At 40.9% G+C, this 16658-nt stretch overlaps 1 protein-coding gene across 2 annotated transcripts in view; it reads right to left on the bottom strand.

The window, feature by feature from the left end:
* The window catches only part of NAV3 (neuron navigator 3), a 783489-nt gene that overhangs the window by 164368 nt on the left and 602463 nt on the right, over nucleotides 1-16658 (bottom strand). For both annotated transcript variants that reach the window (XM_038756254.1, XM_038756255.1), the window contains 3 exons: nucleotides 12628-12736; nucleotides 11476-11859; nucleotides 4215-4334 (listed from right to left, as the gene is read on the bottom strand). In XM_038756254.1, coding sequence (XP_038612182.1) covers nucleotides 4215-4334; nucleotides 11476-11859; nucleotides 12628-12736 — 613 coding nt within the window. The remainder of the gene's footprint in view (nucleotides 1-4214; nucleotides 4335-11475; nucleotides 11860-12627; nucleotides 12737-16658) is intronic.

The following is a 16658-nucleotide window of genomic DNA, read 5'->3' as shown; positions in this document are numbered from 1 at the left end:
TTCCTCTGCAGAACTAGAATGATGGGAAAAAACACCTAAAATTGATCAACAAGCACCAGATTTTTCCACAGTTTGCAGAATAATAATCTATGGAAAGATTCTTAAACCAAATAAATCTGAAGACTGAGAAAAGAAATTGTAATCTGCAATCTATTCTGAAACCATTGCAAAAGACTAAGGCTAATTTAAGGACTATTATTTATGTTATTTGCATTAACAGTGAAGAAAACCTCAAATATTTTGGACAAACGTGTAAGTGATATTGTTGCTGAAATTAAATTGGCTGTTAAAACATTCTGCTTCACTTGCATGTTATTTTTCAACTTTCCAGGGACTCAGTATTGTAGCTGTAGTATCATTTTATTTAATTTTATCTAATTTGGGGGTTTCTCTTTTTTTGTTTGTTTATTTGTATTTTTTTTTACATACACTCGACACAATAAAGATAAATCTTCTGGAATGGAAATGTGTTGAAAATGACTCAGTCATCAATCAATGTTCTAGACTGAAAGCTCCTTTTGGGCAGGGAAAGTGTCTACCCGTCTCCCAAGTGTTCAGTACAGTGCTCTGCACACAGTAGGAAATCAGTAAACATAATTGATTGATTTAGGTACCTACTTAATGCAAAGCACTATACTAAGTGCATACGAGGATACAACAGAAACATGTTAGAGAAGCACTGCGGCTTAGTGGCAAGAGCACGGGCTTGGGAGTCAGAGGTTATGGGTTCTAATCCCGGCTCCGCCACTTGTCTGCTGTGTGACCTTGGACAAGTCAGTTAACTTCTCTGAGCCTCAGTTACCTCACCTGTAAAAAGGGGATTAAAAGTGTGAGCCCCACGTGGGGCAACCTGATTACCCTGTATCTACCCCAGTGCTTGGCACATAGTAATTGCTTAACAAATGCTATAATAATAATAATAATAATAGCCATTATTATGATGATGATGATGATGATGATGATGATGATGACGATGATGTTACAAGTTCACTGCTCTGGAGAAGCTTATAATCAAATAGAAGAGGTAAGAATGACCAAAACCCAAATACAATTTTAGCCAAACACCTCCTGGCTAGGGAATTCCATTTTATTAAGCCCTTTCCTCTCAATCCTAACTGCCACCACACTGATCCAAGCACTTATCCTATTTCACTTTCACTACTCCATGAGCCTGCTCATTGATCTCCCTGCCTGTCTCTGTCCCCTTCAGCCCAATCGTCACTCTGCTGCCTGGATCCTTTTCCTAAAAAACGATCAGTCCATCATCATCATCATCATCAATCGTATTTATTGAGCGCTTACTGTGTGCAGAGCACTGTACTAAGCGCTTGGGAAGTACAAGTTGGCAACATATAGAGACAGTCCCTACCCAACAGTGGGCTCACAGTCTAAACGGGGTCCATATTTCTCCACTTCTCAAAACCTTCCAATGGTTGTCTACCCACCGCCGCATACAACATTTCTAGTCTGGAACTATTGCCTCTTTCACATCCGACAGACCACCACTCCCTTCCTTCAAAACTTTATTCTAATCACTTCTCCTACAAAAGACCTTCCCTGTCTAATCTCCCACCTCCCATCCTCCACCTTCCCTTCGTGGCCTAGTAGAAAGAGCGCAGGCTTGGGGGTCAGAGAACATGGGTTCCAATCCTGGCTCTGCCCCTTGTCTGCTGTGTGACGTTGGGCAAGCTGTTTAACTTCTCTGTGCCTCAGTTACCTCATCTGTAAAATGGGGATTAAGACTGTGAGCCCTACATGGGACAACCTGATTACCTTGTATCTAGCCCAGTGCTTAGAACAGTGCTTGGCATATAGTGAGCACTTAAATACCCATTTATCATTTTTACCCATGCACTTGGATCTGTACCCTCTAAGCACTTGATATTCAACCCACCTTCAGCCTCACAGTACCTCCTTACCCTTTACCATTTCCCCTATTTGTAATTTATTTTGGTATCCGTCTTCCCCTCTAGACTTTAAGCGCATTCATCAATTGTATTTATTGAGCGCTTACTGTGTGCAGAGCACTGTACTAAGTGCTTGGGAAGTACAAGTTGGCAACATATAGAGACAGTCCTTACCCAACAGTGGGCTCACAGTCTAAAAAGTGGGCTCACCAACCTTATTGCACTGCACTCTCCCAAGTGCTTGGTACTTTGTTCTGCACACAATAGGGGCTCAATAAATGGATTCTATCACTGTATTACACATGCATATTAGAAATTTCCTCTCAAATATAGTTCTAAAAGGCAAAACCCCCAAACAGAATGGGACTCAAACAGTCAATGGTATTTACTGAATGCTTACTGTGTGTAGAACACTATGCTACGCACTTGGGAAATGACAATAGAGTTTGTAGGGACAGACTCTACCCTCTAGTAACTTACAATAAGTAAAAGAAACATAAGCCCACCTTTCACTCTAAAATGGCAATGGTTCCCTGAAATTGCAAAGTGAACATTTTCATGAAAAAAAAAATGCTAAAATGAACGAATTTTAGAAATAAGAAAATATTTTGAAATTGGATACTCTGTCCCGTCTTTTGTGACACATTATATTCTAATCAATAAAAATTTTCCTGTCCTGGAGTTTTCCAAAATGTTAGCTAAGACCCTTGAGATCAATAGATTAAAGCTTATCAGTTAGAGAAGGTCAGACAAAATTCTAGATAGCCATGCTATAGGACATATCCCCTTCACCCCCCTGGCAATCTCACTGAAACTATGAGAGTTTTTGGAATCCCTGGAGACAATACCAAATACAGTGCACTGGGACAATAACACAAAAAACATTCTTAGACTACCCTTCCAAACACCATGCAATATTCTGAACTTCTCTATAAATCGATTTGGAGATATGCCATCAGTGTACTCTCTGTGGAAGTGAGATTCAAGGAAGAAGCTTGAATACTGGGCTTTCAAACCAACTCTGAAATTTAAGTAAATCCCCTTCTGCCTTTGAAATTGAATATGTGTATCTGTGCTTATACACATTTCCTTTTGTTTATACTGGGAGCACCCAAGTTCATGATGAACTCAATTATCTTCACTTTTGAAGGGGCTGGAAATTTATATTTGTGGGAATGTCTGAGGTAAAGACACTGTAAACATATTCATTTCTCTCCTTCCACACAACCCCAGGCTCTTGAAATTTCAAGTCCTCCAAACAATTTCTATTTTTTTTTACATGACAGGAAAGGTCATGAAAATGCTCAGAATTACTTTCCCTGTGTTCCGTAATAATAATTAAGGCATTTTAAGCACTTTCTCTTGTGCTAAGAGTTGGGGTAGATATGCGATTATCATAAAACTCTCTTCTTTCTTCATCAATACTAGCTTCTCAAAATGTTACCTTGACTGGACGAAATGTTATATGTTTTTTACTGAAATATCAATTAGGTATGGTCAATCTTAAGACTCCTAATCAAACAACTCAATTTATAAAGAAGAATTTGTGGCTTCCCTGGGAAAAAAAATCATTAAATCACATTCCAAAAGGAGACTAGTTTTTTTTTTCCTATGGGGGAATGGCTATAAAAATTCTTCAAACACTGTGATTCTTATTGGTTCACTTTGAAGGTTATTAGCCATTGAAACCTTATCATAATCAGAATTCGAAGGATTCACAGGCTGCATTGGAGAGGCAAGGATCACTGATGGTTCTTCCAAGAGATAGCTTTAATAGTACAATGCAAATCACCAGAATTTCAGGAGTAGCTTCTATACTGTCACACCACACATACTAAGAGAATGGTCTGCACAACTCTCATCATCTGTCTCATTTCATTTTCTTCATTTTTACTCTCCTGCATATGCTATTTTACCTAATATTACAGAACATTAATTGAAACACTGCAAAAGCATTCTAGTTCCTTCTATGTTAAAGTATCCATGCATTTGAATTTTGTTAGTATATTCATACTTTGGTTATAGCATTTGATCTAGTTCTGTACAATATAGCTAAAGCTAAAATAAAAGCTTGTCTTACTTTCCCAAGGCAGTAGACAATAGCTTGATCAGATGTATTATTCTAACTAAAGTTGTACATTTCACTTTGCCAAGAATTTACATTTCTAAATGATTATAACAGCACTCTTCTATTTGAATATGGCTTTAGAAATGTGTTTAAATACCATCTGAAATTGCTAGACATCTCTTGGGATGGAAAACTGCACCAAGCACGAGATTTTAAAATGTAAATATTATGTAGATTACCTATCCGCATCCACCGTCACATCATGGACCCCTCTCTGGATGACATCTCGGGACGTTGCTAAATCCGGGATTCGATTCAGACTTCTAGTATATAGGTTTAGTCCTCCGTCTGTCATATATCTGAAAGTAAATGCTAATCAGTCAGCAGGAAATTTCACTGTTGAACAACTGTGTTTCACCTTAAAACCCAGGTGCAAAAATTTCTCTTTGGAAAACCCAATGATAACATAATCAGTTGCCTTACAGATACTGTTTGTTCTATGGGACGTACAATACTCTATTTTAGAATCATTAATTAGAGACTATTTAGACGGAGCCCCATATGGGACAGGACTATGTCAAACCTGATTATCTTGTACCTATCACAGAACTTAGTATACTGCTTGGCACATAGTAAGCACTGAACAAATACCATAATTATAATTATGAATAACTGCATGTTCCCTTGGATATTGATGCAACCAGACTCAGTGGATCACAAGCATATGCATAAACTACATAAGCAAGATTATTTCAGTGTGTACTGTATTGCATGATTAATTGTAAAAAATGGAAAATTCCATAAACCGCAGGAATAAAGCCCACTCCACACCAAAGCACATACTGAAAATATGAAACCTCTACATCTGTGATTAGCTGTTCAAAACCTGAACAAAAGCATATATATATTTGTATATCTTCCCACCCTCATATAAATAATATAAATGGGATTAGCCTCAAAAAGGAGCAGCCATTTCTTTCTCAGGGAATGATGATACAGAGCTAGGTTGGGAATTTAAAAGACAATGTAGGATTATTTAAGGTTGGGTTGAATAAAAAGCAGCTCCACAAAAAGGACCTGATTAAAATACATTTTTAAAAGAAGAAATTCTAACATTCAAAACTAGGTTGAGCCAAGCAAAGAAAATATTTACAAAATGATTCAAATAGAAAACCTTGTGTGTTCAGTGTTTTTATCTCTAATTTTAGAGATTCGGAGAAAGAAGATAAAAAGCACAATCATCATAAGCCCAAACACCATAAAAAATATTATCACAAAAAATGTCTGCCATATCTATGAATTTATCAAGGAGAATATTTTGAGAGACTGATCCACTGTTTTTTCAATGATACTTGGTAAGTGCTTACTAGGGGCCAGGCTCTGTACCAAGAACTGGTACAGATCAGGCAATCGGATTGAACAGAGTAGGAGGGAGTAGGATTTATTCATCTTTTTACAGATGAGGTAACTAAGACACAGAGAGGTTAGGTAACTTGCCCAAGGACACACATCAGACAGGTGACAGAGTGGGAACTGGAACCCAGGTCCTCTGACTCTCGGGCCTGTGCTGTTCCCATTGGGAGTCAGAGGTCATGGTTCGAATCCCAGCTCCGCCACATGTCTGCTGTGTGACCTTGGGTAAGTCACTTCACTTTTCTGAGCCTCAGTTAGCTCTTCTGTAAAGTGGGGATTAAGACCGTGAGCCCCACGTGGGACAACCTGATCACCTTGTATCCTCCCAGTGCTTAGAACAGTGCTTGGCACATAGTAAATGCTTAACAAATACCATTATTATTATTATTATTACTGTTTCCCATGCCTGGAGTTGCAAAACTAGAGATATTGTTATCTGCCTATGATTAGTAGGTCTTCCATATCCAACACATTAAACTAAATCCTCTCCCTTTGACTTCAACTACCACCTCTAAGCTACATTTCCAGCTCTAATCTCTCTCCCTCTCTGCAGTCTCACATTTCCTCCTCCCTTCAAGACACCACTACTTGGATGTTCCGCCATCACCTCAATCTTAACATTTCTAAAATAGGACTCCTTATCTTCCTTCTCCTTAATTTGCCAGCACTGTAGGCGGCACCATCATTCTTCCTATCTCACAAACCTATACCACTGGCATTATCCTTGATTCCTCTCTTTCATTCTACCTACATATTCAGTGCTGTTGGTTTGATCTTCATGACGTCGGTAAAGTCCGCCCTATCCTCTCCATCCAAACTACTACCACATTAGTCCAAACCCTGCCTTGATTACTGCATCAGCTTTCTTGCTGATCTCCCTGCCTCCAGTCTTTCCCCAATCCAGTCCATATTTCATATTGTCCATATTTCACAGTGGCTTCCAGTACCATTTTTCTACAAAAACGTTCAGGCCACGTCTCCCCACTCTTTAAGAACCTCCAGTCATTGCCCATCCACCTCCGCATCAAAGAGAAACTCCTTACCATCGGATTTAAAGAGCTCAACAGCCTTGCCCCTGACAACCTCATCTCGCTACTCTCCTACTAAAACCCAGTCCATATGTTTCACTCCTCTAATGACAACCTTCTCACGGTACCTAGATCTCATCTATCTCACTTCCGACTGCTGTTCCTCATCCTGCCTCTGGTTTGGAATGCCCTCCCTCTTCTTGTCCAACAAGCAATTATTCTCCCCACCTTCAAAGCCTTGTCACATCTTCATTCATTTCATTCATTCATTCAATCGTATTTATTGAGTGCTTACTGTATGCAGAGCACTGTACTAAGTGCTTGGGAAGTACAAGTCGGCAACATATAGAGACGGTCCCTACCCAACAATGGGCTCACAGTCTAGAAGGGGGAGACAGACAATAATACAAAACATGGAGACATCTTCTCCAAGAGACGTTCCCTAAGCCCTCCTTTTCTCTTCTCCCACTCCTTCGGCATCATCCTGACTTGCTCCCTTTATTCTCCCCACTACCTTGTCCCACAGCACTTATGTACGTATATGTAATTTTCATTTATTTATATTAATGTCTGTCTCTCCCACTAGACTGTAAGCTCATTGTTTGGCAGGGAATGTGTCTGTTATTTCGTTATACTGTACTCTCTCAAGCACTTAGAACAGTGTTGTGCACACAGTAAGCACTCAATAAATATGAATGACTGACTTACCTTTCTTACCATGGCTCAAAAAAACACCATCTTCCCTTGCTGTGGAAACTTGCAATTTGCCTATCTGTCTTTTACTTTCCAGTCAGTCCATCTCTAAATCCTTTCAATTCTTCCTCCCCAATATTTGCCAGATATTCATACTCTCCTGGCCATCACTATCAACAATTTATTTCCCAGGGAACAACTTTCTGAGTCTCCTTAATGATCTTCTCCTTAATGATCTCCTGGCTTCCCATCTTCCTCTTTTTTAATCTGTCCTACAGTCTGTTGTTCAGCAAACTTTCAGTTGCTCCATATTCATTCAATCTTAATCCCCATTTTGCAGATGAGGTAACTGAGGCACAGAGAAGTTAAGTGACTTGCCCAAAGTCACATAGCTGACAATTGGCGGAGCCGGGATTCAAATCCATGAACCCTGACTCCAAAGCCCGTGCTGTTTCCACTGAGCCATGCTGCTAGTAGGATGCACCTGTCATTGACCCGCTGAACCCACATGGATAAACAGAGAAAACAAGTCAGGGAAAAAGGGAGTGTGCTAGCCAGCAGGAAAAAGAGTTTCAATATGGCTCAAAAATGAGTCAAAGCCTGCTTAATGTTGGTGTTGTAAAATCGACCATTTTGCAGCTTGGGTCTACATGTTGATTGGTGGCCAACCCTGAAAATCACTCTGAAATAGGAAGTACAAGCAGGTAGGGGAGGCTTCACCCCTATTTTCAAACAGCCTGCAGGTTGTTATGGCAGCACATTCACACGTTCGATTTCAAGTTTGCACCCACTGGAGCTGGAACGTTTGGAGACAGGGCCCTTCCGAGCCCTCAAAACCATAATAATAATATAATAATAATAATAATGGCATTTGTTAAGCGCTTACTATGTGTGAAGCACTGTTCTAAAGCACTGGGGCCGATACAATGTGATCAGGTTGTCCCACATGGGGCTCACAGTTTTAATCCCCATTTTACAGATGAGGTAACTGAGGCACAGAGAAGTTCACTTGACTTGCACAAAGTCACACAGCTGACAAGCAGCGGAGCCGAGATTAGAACCCATGACCTCTGACTCGCAAACCTGTGCTCTTTCCACTGATCCATGCTGTGCACATAGTAAATGCTCAATAAATACGATTGATGATGCTGCTTCTTCACCATGGACCTGTGCCTCCGAAAATCCAGAAACAGAGGGGCAAGAGCAATGCTGCTACAGTCAAAAAATTTTTATAGTCCCTGTAGACGCTGGAGGCTTTAATTCCCAAAATATCCAGGTCAGTGGTATAAAGGAATGTAGTGATGTTTAAGATCAGAGCAGAAAGAGAGCTTTGGCTGAATACAATGTGTAAGAAAATGTATATTTTGGGAGATGTTCAAATAGTTTACTATGTCCTTTTCTTGAACTATTCTGAAGGTCAAGTGCTACAGCTTCAATCGTAGCTATTCAAGTTTTGCCTCTGTGCAGTCCTGGGATTTCTACTTCCACACACATCTAAGGCTTATATTGAGTGATCTCTAGCAGGCTTTCAGACTCAATATTTCAGAGACAAGTTCCTGGGAAATGTGCTTTCACCTGGCATGGGTTACAGGGCCTGGTCACCTTCTCTTTACCAGTAAGTTTAAAGTATGTCAACCCCATCAGCCACAGAACACTAGGCCCAGAGAGGAGAAGATGTGGTTGATGGCTGATAGATGGTGGTTAAGAATTACTGGCTGGTGATTAGTGGCTGGAGGTTGGTGGTTGGTGGCTGATAGCTGGGTGGGAGTTTAAAGAAAATACCAAATGCACTTATCTTACACAATCACTTGCCAATTTGTTCAAGGCCATTGTTGGCAGTCATTTTTGGGAACCCCTTTTCTACTCCTGAGATTAGAAATGGGCAGAAAATAAGGGGAAGGAAGGTTCAGAGGAAGATATGGTAGTGCTTTTATCAAACAAGATAAACAGTCTTTGGGGAATTGTAGTGCCTGAGACACTTATTTTAAACACACTGTTAAATGCAGTACGTGTGTGTGTGTGTGTGTGTGTGAACATAAACACTCTCATTAGTGAATGCAAATTGCGAAGGGTCTAACTTTCAATGATATGGCTGATGGTGTGAGACTTTTGGTACAATATTGAGAAAAGGGAATCAGTCTAAAAGAATGGAGCAATGCCAGCTCTTTCTCAGCATTAAATTTTAAATTCCAGCTACACACTGATGTTGGATGTTTGGCACAGAGTAAAAAAATAAGCAAATATCACAATTTTGAATATTCTGTGGCATTTCTTGTCACCGTTTCTGAATTTCCCTCTAGGTAGCTGGATTTTCCCAATGTCTCTGCTTAAGAAGACAATGACTCTATTGATTGTCACCTGTTTGGTGCTGTGTTTGCCCAGTATTGCTGATATCATGCTGTTTGAAACTGAGCCTTTTATCCTTCACTACATTTTTCCTGCCCTCTCTGCAGTTCTACCTACTTTGTAATATTGACAGATTAATGAAAATAATTATCAATATTTTCTCTATACCTTATTCAACTAAATACTTCTAATCAATCCCTCAGGATATGAGAGTTCTGCAATATCATTTAAACAGTAGCATAATCATCTCTGTCAGAACTGGAGAAACAGAGGCAAAGATGATTACTACCAGAACATAAATAGAATGACTGACACATTCAGTTTCCCTCATGTCAAATTTGAGACATTCAAATGGAAGATTCTGAAAAGGAATTGTTCCTCAGTCTTCTAATGAACAGCTTCTGACATGCCAATAAACAGGATTTCAGGATGCTAAATTTTGCTTTCTTCCATTTTTTTCTTCATTACAAATTCTAATGCATAAGAAACACAACAAAAAGGTCAGATCATAGGTGAGGGTGAAGGCAGGGTAATGGAGCGGAAAGCCAATGAGCAGACAAATCAGGATCCTCTTAGAAAATATCAGTTATTAGGCTGTCACTTCACCACATAGGCTAATAGCACCATGTTTCTCAATAGGTAAAGATCTCCCAACCACAGAATTCAGGCTCCTAGGTAAAAATGCCTGCAAATCCTGCTTAACTTAGTAGCCAGTTCTAGGCCCCTCATGTCCTCAGACATGTCTGTTATTCAGTCCTTCAATCCTATTTATTGATTGGTTATTGTCTACAGAGCCCTGTAATAAGTGCCTGGGAGAGTACATTATAACAATATAGACAACAATGTAGGCCAGGGTATAACAATACTGACCATAGAGGCACACAGAGGCACAGGCCTACCAGGGCAGCCTTGGGAGATCCACGTTAAATGGGCGCCTGGAGCTAGGTGACTGGGGTGGTTTCCTCATCTTCTGACAGACTCCAGCCAGATTCCCTTTCTTTCCCTTCTCTGCAAAGCCTACTGGAACTCCAGCCCCAAGAGAATTTGTAAACAGAGAGCCAGTCAGGAAGGCCCCAGGGTAGCCAGGGCCACCTCCTAACTACCTAAAATAATAATAATAATAATGATGGTATTTGTTAAGCGCTTCCTCTCTGCAAAGCACTGTTCTAAGCGCTGAGGGATACAAGGTGATCAGGTTGTCCCACATGGGGCTCACAATCTTTATCCCCATTTTACAGATGAGGAGCCACCTGAACATCTCCTCATGGTCAGAAGGACCCATTTAGCCTCAGGAGTCTTGAGCACATACAAATTCCAGCCAGGGGTTTAATCCACAACAGTGAACTTGGTGGAGCTGCAATACCAAGAAATTGAAAATGACAACCAAGTAGTGAGCCTAACACTTCAATTTCACAGCATCTCAAATCTAGGGCCTTATTTAAAAACCAAGAAGAGTAGAACTGGAGAATTGCCCCAAGCACCATGGGCTCCTCATCTGTCTGTATATTCACCAGTTAGACCATCATCACAGTATTTTACAGGAACACCAGTGGAATGCCTCATCCCCAAAGGAAACTATTCAAACCTTCCTTTGCATTTGTGCTTCACTATTAATCAGTCGTATTTATTGAGCACTTACTGTGTGCAGAGCACTGTACTAAGCGCTTAGTACAAATATAAAGCAGCATGGCCTAGTGGAAAAATATGATTGAACGAAGGAAAAAAGCACAAGCCTGGAAATCAGGGAACCTGGATTTTAATCCCAGCTGAGCCACTTGCCTGCTGTGTGAACCTTGGGCAAGTCCCCCAAATTTTCAGTGCCTCAGTTTCATCATATGCAAAATGAGGATTCAATATCTCTTCTCCCTCCTACTCAGATTGTGAGCTCCATATGGGATAGGGACTATGCGTGACATGATTATCTTTTACCTTTCCCAGAATTTAATATAGTGCTAGGCCCACAGTAAGTGCTTATCAAATAGCACAATTATTATTACTAGCAGGGAGAAATGTGTCTTACCCACTGTTGATGTCATCTGCCCGGAGGCTCTTCCCAAGGATGTCACCATCGCTCATGTAGCCTCCCACGTCAACTTCAGAGGCCAAGTCCAGATCGTTGCTTGCTTTCTCACTCAGGTCCATTTGGGACATGTTCCCCAGACGCGAGACAGCCGCCCGGCGCAGAGGAGTTGTGTACATGAACCGGGATGGGTCAGTGTGGATGAACCGGCTGGTGCTGCCCCGGGGGTAGCTGCCCCCGAGGGATGGGGCATCCCCAGCCTGGAGCCGTGGACTGGCCTGGCCCAGCCTCCAGGTCACCGGGGTGGAGCGGCTTGTCAGGCTCGGGATGCTCCTCCCATTCACTTCAGTTGTCACGGTGCTGTCGAATGTCGTCTCCAGCGTGCTGCCAAATGAAGCGCAGAGAGTAGCGATCTGTAAGTCACAGGGAAAAGAATGGCCCAAAAGGATACAGAGGATGGGCCCTGCTAGAATGCAGAATGGAGGAGATTCCTCCTGTGAAAATGGAGTTAGAGCTTTCCATTCCAGTGGCTCATTTTCCCATTTGCACTCCACACTGATGATGAAACGATCTTTGCTCTTTGCCTTTTTGAAAGGGGATTTTTAATACCAGCTGATTTGGTTTTTCACCACTCGGTTTATCTTTACTCCAAACTGCACAGTGCAACTCCCTCTTTTTATAAGAGCTCTAAAAATTTGTCACTATGTCAAAAAAAGTTATTACTTTAAACCTAAATGATGCAAACCTTCTGTGAGGATATATAGAAGTCAATAATAATAATAATGATGGCATTTGTTAAGTGCTTACTATGTGCAAAGCACTGTTCTAAGCGCTGGGGGATTCAAGGTGATGAGGTTGTCCCACCTGGGACTCACAGTTTTAATCCCCATTTTACAGATGAGGTATCTGAGGCTCAGAGAAATTAAGTGACTTGCCCAAGATCACACAGCAGACATGTGGTGGAGTCAGGATTAGAACTCATGACTTCTGACTCCCAAGCCTGTGCTCTTTCCACCAAGCCATGCTGCTTCTCGAAGTCAAGTACAGAAGAAAAGACACTGTTCCTTTATTTTTTTCATCTCTCAATAACATAATTAAACCCTTAATTAGAAACCTTATCTACTCCCAAATTCAGGCAGAATTAAATGGAACCTGTGGCTTATCTGTGTCCCTCGAAGACTTGACATAGTTTCTTCCAAATTCTGCCTGAGGTCTGCTATATTCTTAACTGTTCTCATTCTTCTTGTTTCTGGATCTTCCCCTAAAAAATAAAACATTAAAGAGATTCAGGTGTCAAACCAAATGACTATCCTTTCTCAGAAAAATAAATCTGTTATACGAGTAGCACAAATATATTTCTGAAAAACATGTAGTCAGAGAGGGAAACTGAAAAAACAGAGCACTCCACCAGACCAAATTAAATTTCCCTGTGAGAGAAGCATGAACAGAAATGAAATACAAGTTCAAAGCCTTACCAAACCTGATTCTTCCCTCTGTACAGAGGGTTAACAGCCTATCAAGTTGGAATAGTGTTTCTTTCAAACACGGATTTTATTAAGGTATTTATTTGTTCTTTATTCTGGCTGAGCACTGCAATAAGCCCTGAAATAGCTAGAAATGTGGTGTTCAGAGAGGATCCCTTCCCAGAAAAGGCTCACACAGAGGGGGAGACAGACATCTAGAAAAAGGAATAAACCGCGAACCTGAAAACGATTAAAAATGGAATTCAGAAATTAAGAACTGGAATTCGATTCAGTCATATTTACTGAGCGCTTAATGTGTGCACAGCTCTGTAGTAAGCGTTTGGAAAGTGCAATACAGCAATAAAGAGAGACAATCCTTGTCCACCACGGGCAATTCAGGCTTGCCCAACTTGTATCGGTTTTACAAGCTGTTCTCCTAGTGCTGTTAAGAACATAGCTGGTCTCCTCTACTGGTAGTCTGGAAAAGAAAGGCTGTTTCTGGAATCGGGTGCCAATTTCTGGCACGACCCCAGGAAGAATTTTCTTTCAATTTTGTCCACCTTAAGACATCCATTTAGTTGTATTTATTGAGCGCTGTGTGCAAAGCACTGTACTGTTTGGGAGAGAACATTATAACAATAAGCACACATATTCCCTGCCCACAACGAGCTTACAATCTAGAGAGGGAGATATCTTCCCAACTACCACCTCAACACTCCCCTGCTAACTACTTAATCACTCATACGTACCTTGTGCGTACACACTTCTTTATACTTTAACTTTTGTTACTATTTAAGGACCTACTCTTCTCCATATCCATTTTTCCACTTGTAAATTATCTTGTCTGTCTTCTCCACTAGACGATAAACTCATGAAGGCATGATTGTGTGCACTAGATCTCGTTGTACTCTGCCAAGCCCCTAGTACAGCTCTCTCTTCATCCTATAGGAGCTCGATAAATACTACTGATTAATTGATTGGAGAGAACGAGTCTCCTCCCTCAGAATATAGCACAGACATTATGCAATGTCCATATGACTGCTTTATGGATGGTTGTGCAACATATTTGGATGGATGAGGACACATGTTTCCAAAGTTTGTGCACTGTAGAAGTGGACTGTGCAGGGGTTGGGGCAGATCCTACTATGTTTCAAGAATACAATAGGGGAGTGGGAGGAGGTAAACTTGTTTTTCATCATGTCTCTCAAGGACATATGCCCTTGGGAGTTGTTCTGCTGTGAGAGTAGGAATTGTTAATTTTTGAAATAGAGGTAATGAGATAAAACACAGAAATACTATACCCCTTTTCACCTTTAGAGAGAATTAAAGACACTTAGATGTGTGAGTCATTCAGAGTGTGCTCTGTGACCTCAATTGCGGATTGGGATAACTGATCTTATGGATACTAATTTGGAAGTCTGAATTTTAAACGGTTTAGGTTATAATTACTTATGTGATCACCTCTCTTGTTACGAACTCAAAATTGTCTAGAATAATGATCTATTAGAAGCCGGTTTTGAATTTTAGTACAATATCTTATACAGACTTGACATAGCCTTGGAATCCTTATTCTCCTAAACTCATATTATCTACTGGTTCACATTCAGGATGTACATTGTTTTGTTTTGTTTTTTCCAACAGTTTCACATGATTTCCACCATTTCATTTTTACAACCTCTGCAAGTTGTCTAGGGGAGTTCTAATCATCCCCATTTCACATACAGGGATAATAATCTTGATGAACTGAATGAAGTCCAAACACAACCCCCTTTGGACTTCATTCAGCTCACCAAGTTTATTATCCCTCTATAATAATAACAATAATAATGATAATGGCAATTATTAAGCACTTACTATGTGCAAAGCACTGTTCTAAGTGCTGGGGAGGTTACAAGGTGATTGGGTTGTCCCATGGGGGGCTCACGGTCTTCATCCCCATTTTACAGATGAGGTAACTGAGGCCCAGAGAAGGGAAGTGCTTTGCCCAAAGTCACACAGCTGACAATCGGCGGAGCCTGGATTTGAACCCATGACCTCTGACTCCAAAGCCCAGACTCTTTCCACTGAGCCACGCTGCTTCTATATGTAAGTGTTTTGCCCAAGACCATATACCATGCCAGCAGCAGATCTGAGACCACCTGTCAAGCCTCGTAATTCTGAGACTCCTGCCCTTTCCCCTAGAGCAGGCTCCTTTAGTCGAAAATCTTTAATCTATTAAGCACATTTTGTTCATTTGTTAACCTTCACTTCTTGACATTTTGATGAATTTCTTTAGTTCAACCTCCTCAGTAGAAGAAACATCCAGCTTTCCAACCTTGTAATGTCATTCCTTGGTGTTTGTTTCATATTTAAAGCGATATATTTATTTCACATCCCCCACCCCCTGCAAAAAAAATTGTATTTGTAATAAAGATCATTATTCCACCTTATATATGGAGGGCAGCTTGCTTGAAAGCACAAAGCAGGCACCAGAGCTATAAACAAGAGTATAACTTTAGAACTATTTATTCCCTTGGCGTGTATTAGCAGTAAAGCCATTCAAAAGAGCATCATCAGGAAAGGGTTATAAAACAAAATAGAGGTCAGAGGCTTGTCACTCTAAAAAATCTCTTCCCGTTTGAACTACAGCAAATAATTCTGGTGACTATTTCTTAGAAAGTATGCAAGAGAAATGGAAGGGTAAGGGGGATAGAGAGTCTCTGAATTAGGATAGACCAAAAATGTTAAGACTCTTCAGGTTGGATAGATGAAGGCTGAAAAATGGCGTAATTGAAGATCTGTACTTTTGTCCCATTTGAAAGACAAGATATCAAAGCTGCTCATATTTTTTCTTTTACTTTTTTCTTTACTTTCATTTCTCTTCCTCCAAAATTAAAAAAAAAAAACCCACCCCAAAATGAAGCTATATGGAGGAGAGAGGGAAAGGGATGATTTCCTCCGATCTCTCCTCTCTGATCCTCCTCTCCCCTCCTCTCCGATCTCCCATCCTCCTGTCTCTCCCCACTTCAATCCATACTTCACGCCACTGCCCAGACTGTCTTTGTCCAGGAACGCTCTGGGCATGTTACTCCCCTCCTCAAAAATCTCCAGTGGCTACCAATCAACCGACGCATCAGGCAAAAACTCCTCACCCTGGGCTTCAAGGCTGTCCATCACCTAGCCCCCTCCTACCTCACCTCCCTTCTCTCCTCCTACAGCCCAGCCTGCACCCTCCGCTCCTCTGCCGCTAATCTCCTCACCATGCCTCGTTCTCGCCTGTCCCGCCGTCGACCCCCGGCCCACATCCTTCCCCTCCCCACAGCACCTGTATATATGTATATATGTTTGTACGTCTTTATTACTCTATTTATTTTATTTGTACATATTTATTCTATTTATTTTATTTTGTTAATATGTTTTGTTTTGTTCTCTGTCTCCCCCTTCTAACTGTGAGCCCACTGTTGGGTAGGGACCGTCTCTATATGTTACCAACTTGTACTTTCCAAGTGCTTAGTACAGTGCTCTGCACACAGTAAGCGCTCAATAAATATGACTGAATGAATGAATGAATGTGTGGTATGGGTGTTTACTATGAGCCAAGCACTGTACTAAGCATTGGGGTAGCTACAAGACAATCAGGTCAGAGATGTTGACAACCTGTTTCCTGATTGGCTTTGTTATCTACGGCGTTGAAGACAATTATAGCTAGTATTTATTGTATATTCACCTTTGAGAGAAATG

The sequence above is a fragment of the Tachyglossus aculeatus genome, chromosome 14 (assembly GCF_015852505.1).
Source record: "Tachyglossus aculeatus isolate mTacAcu1 chromosome 14, mTacAcu1.pri, whole genome shotgun sequence".
Lineage (NCBI taxonomy): Eukaryota > Metazoa > Chordata > Mammalia > Monotremata > Tachyglossidae > Tachyglossus > Tachyglossus aculeatus.
This window is presented reverse-complemented; position numbering and strand designations above follow the sequence as displayed.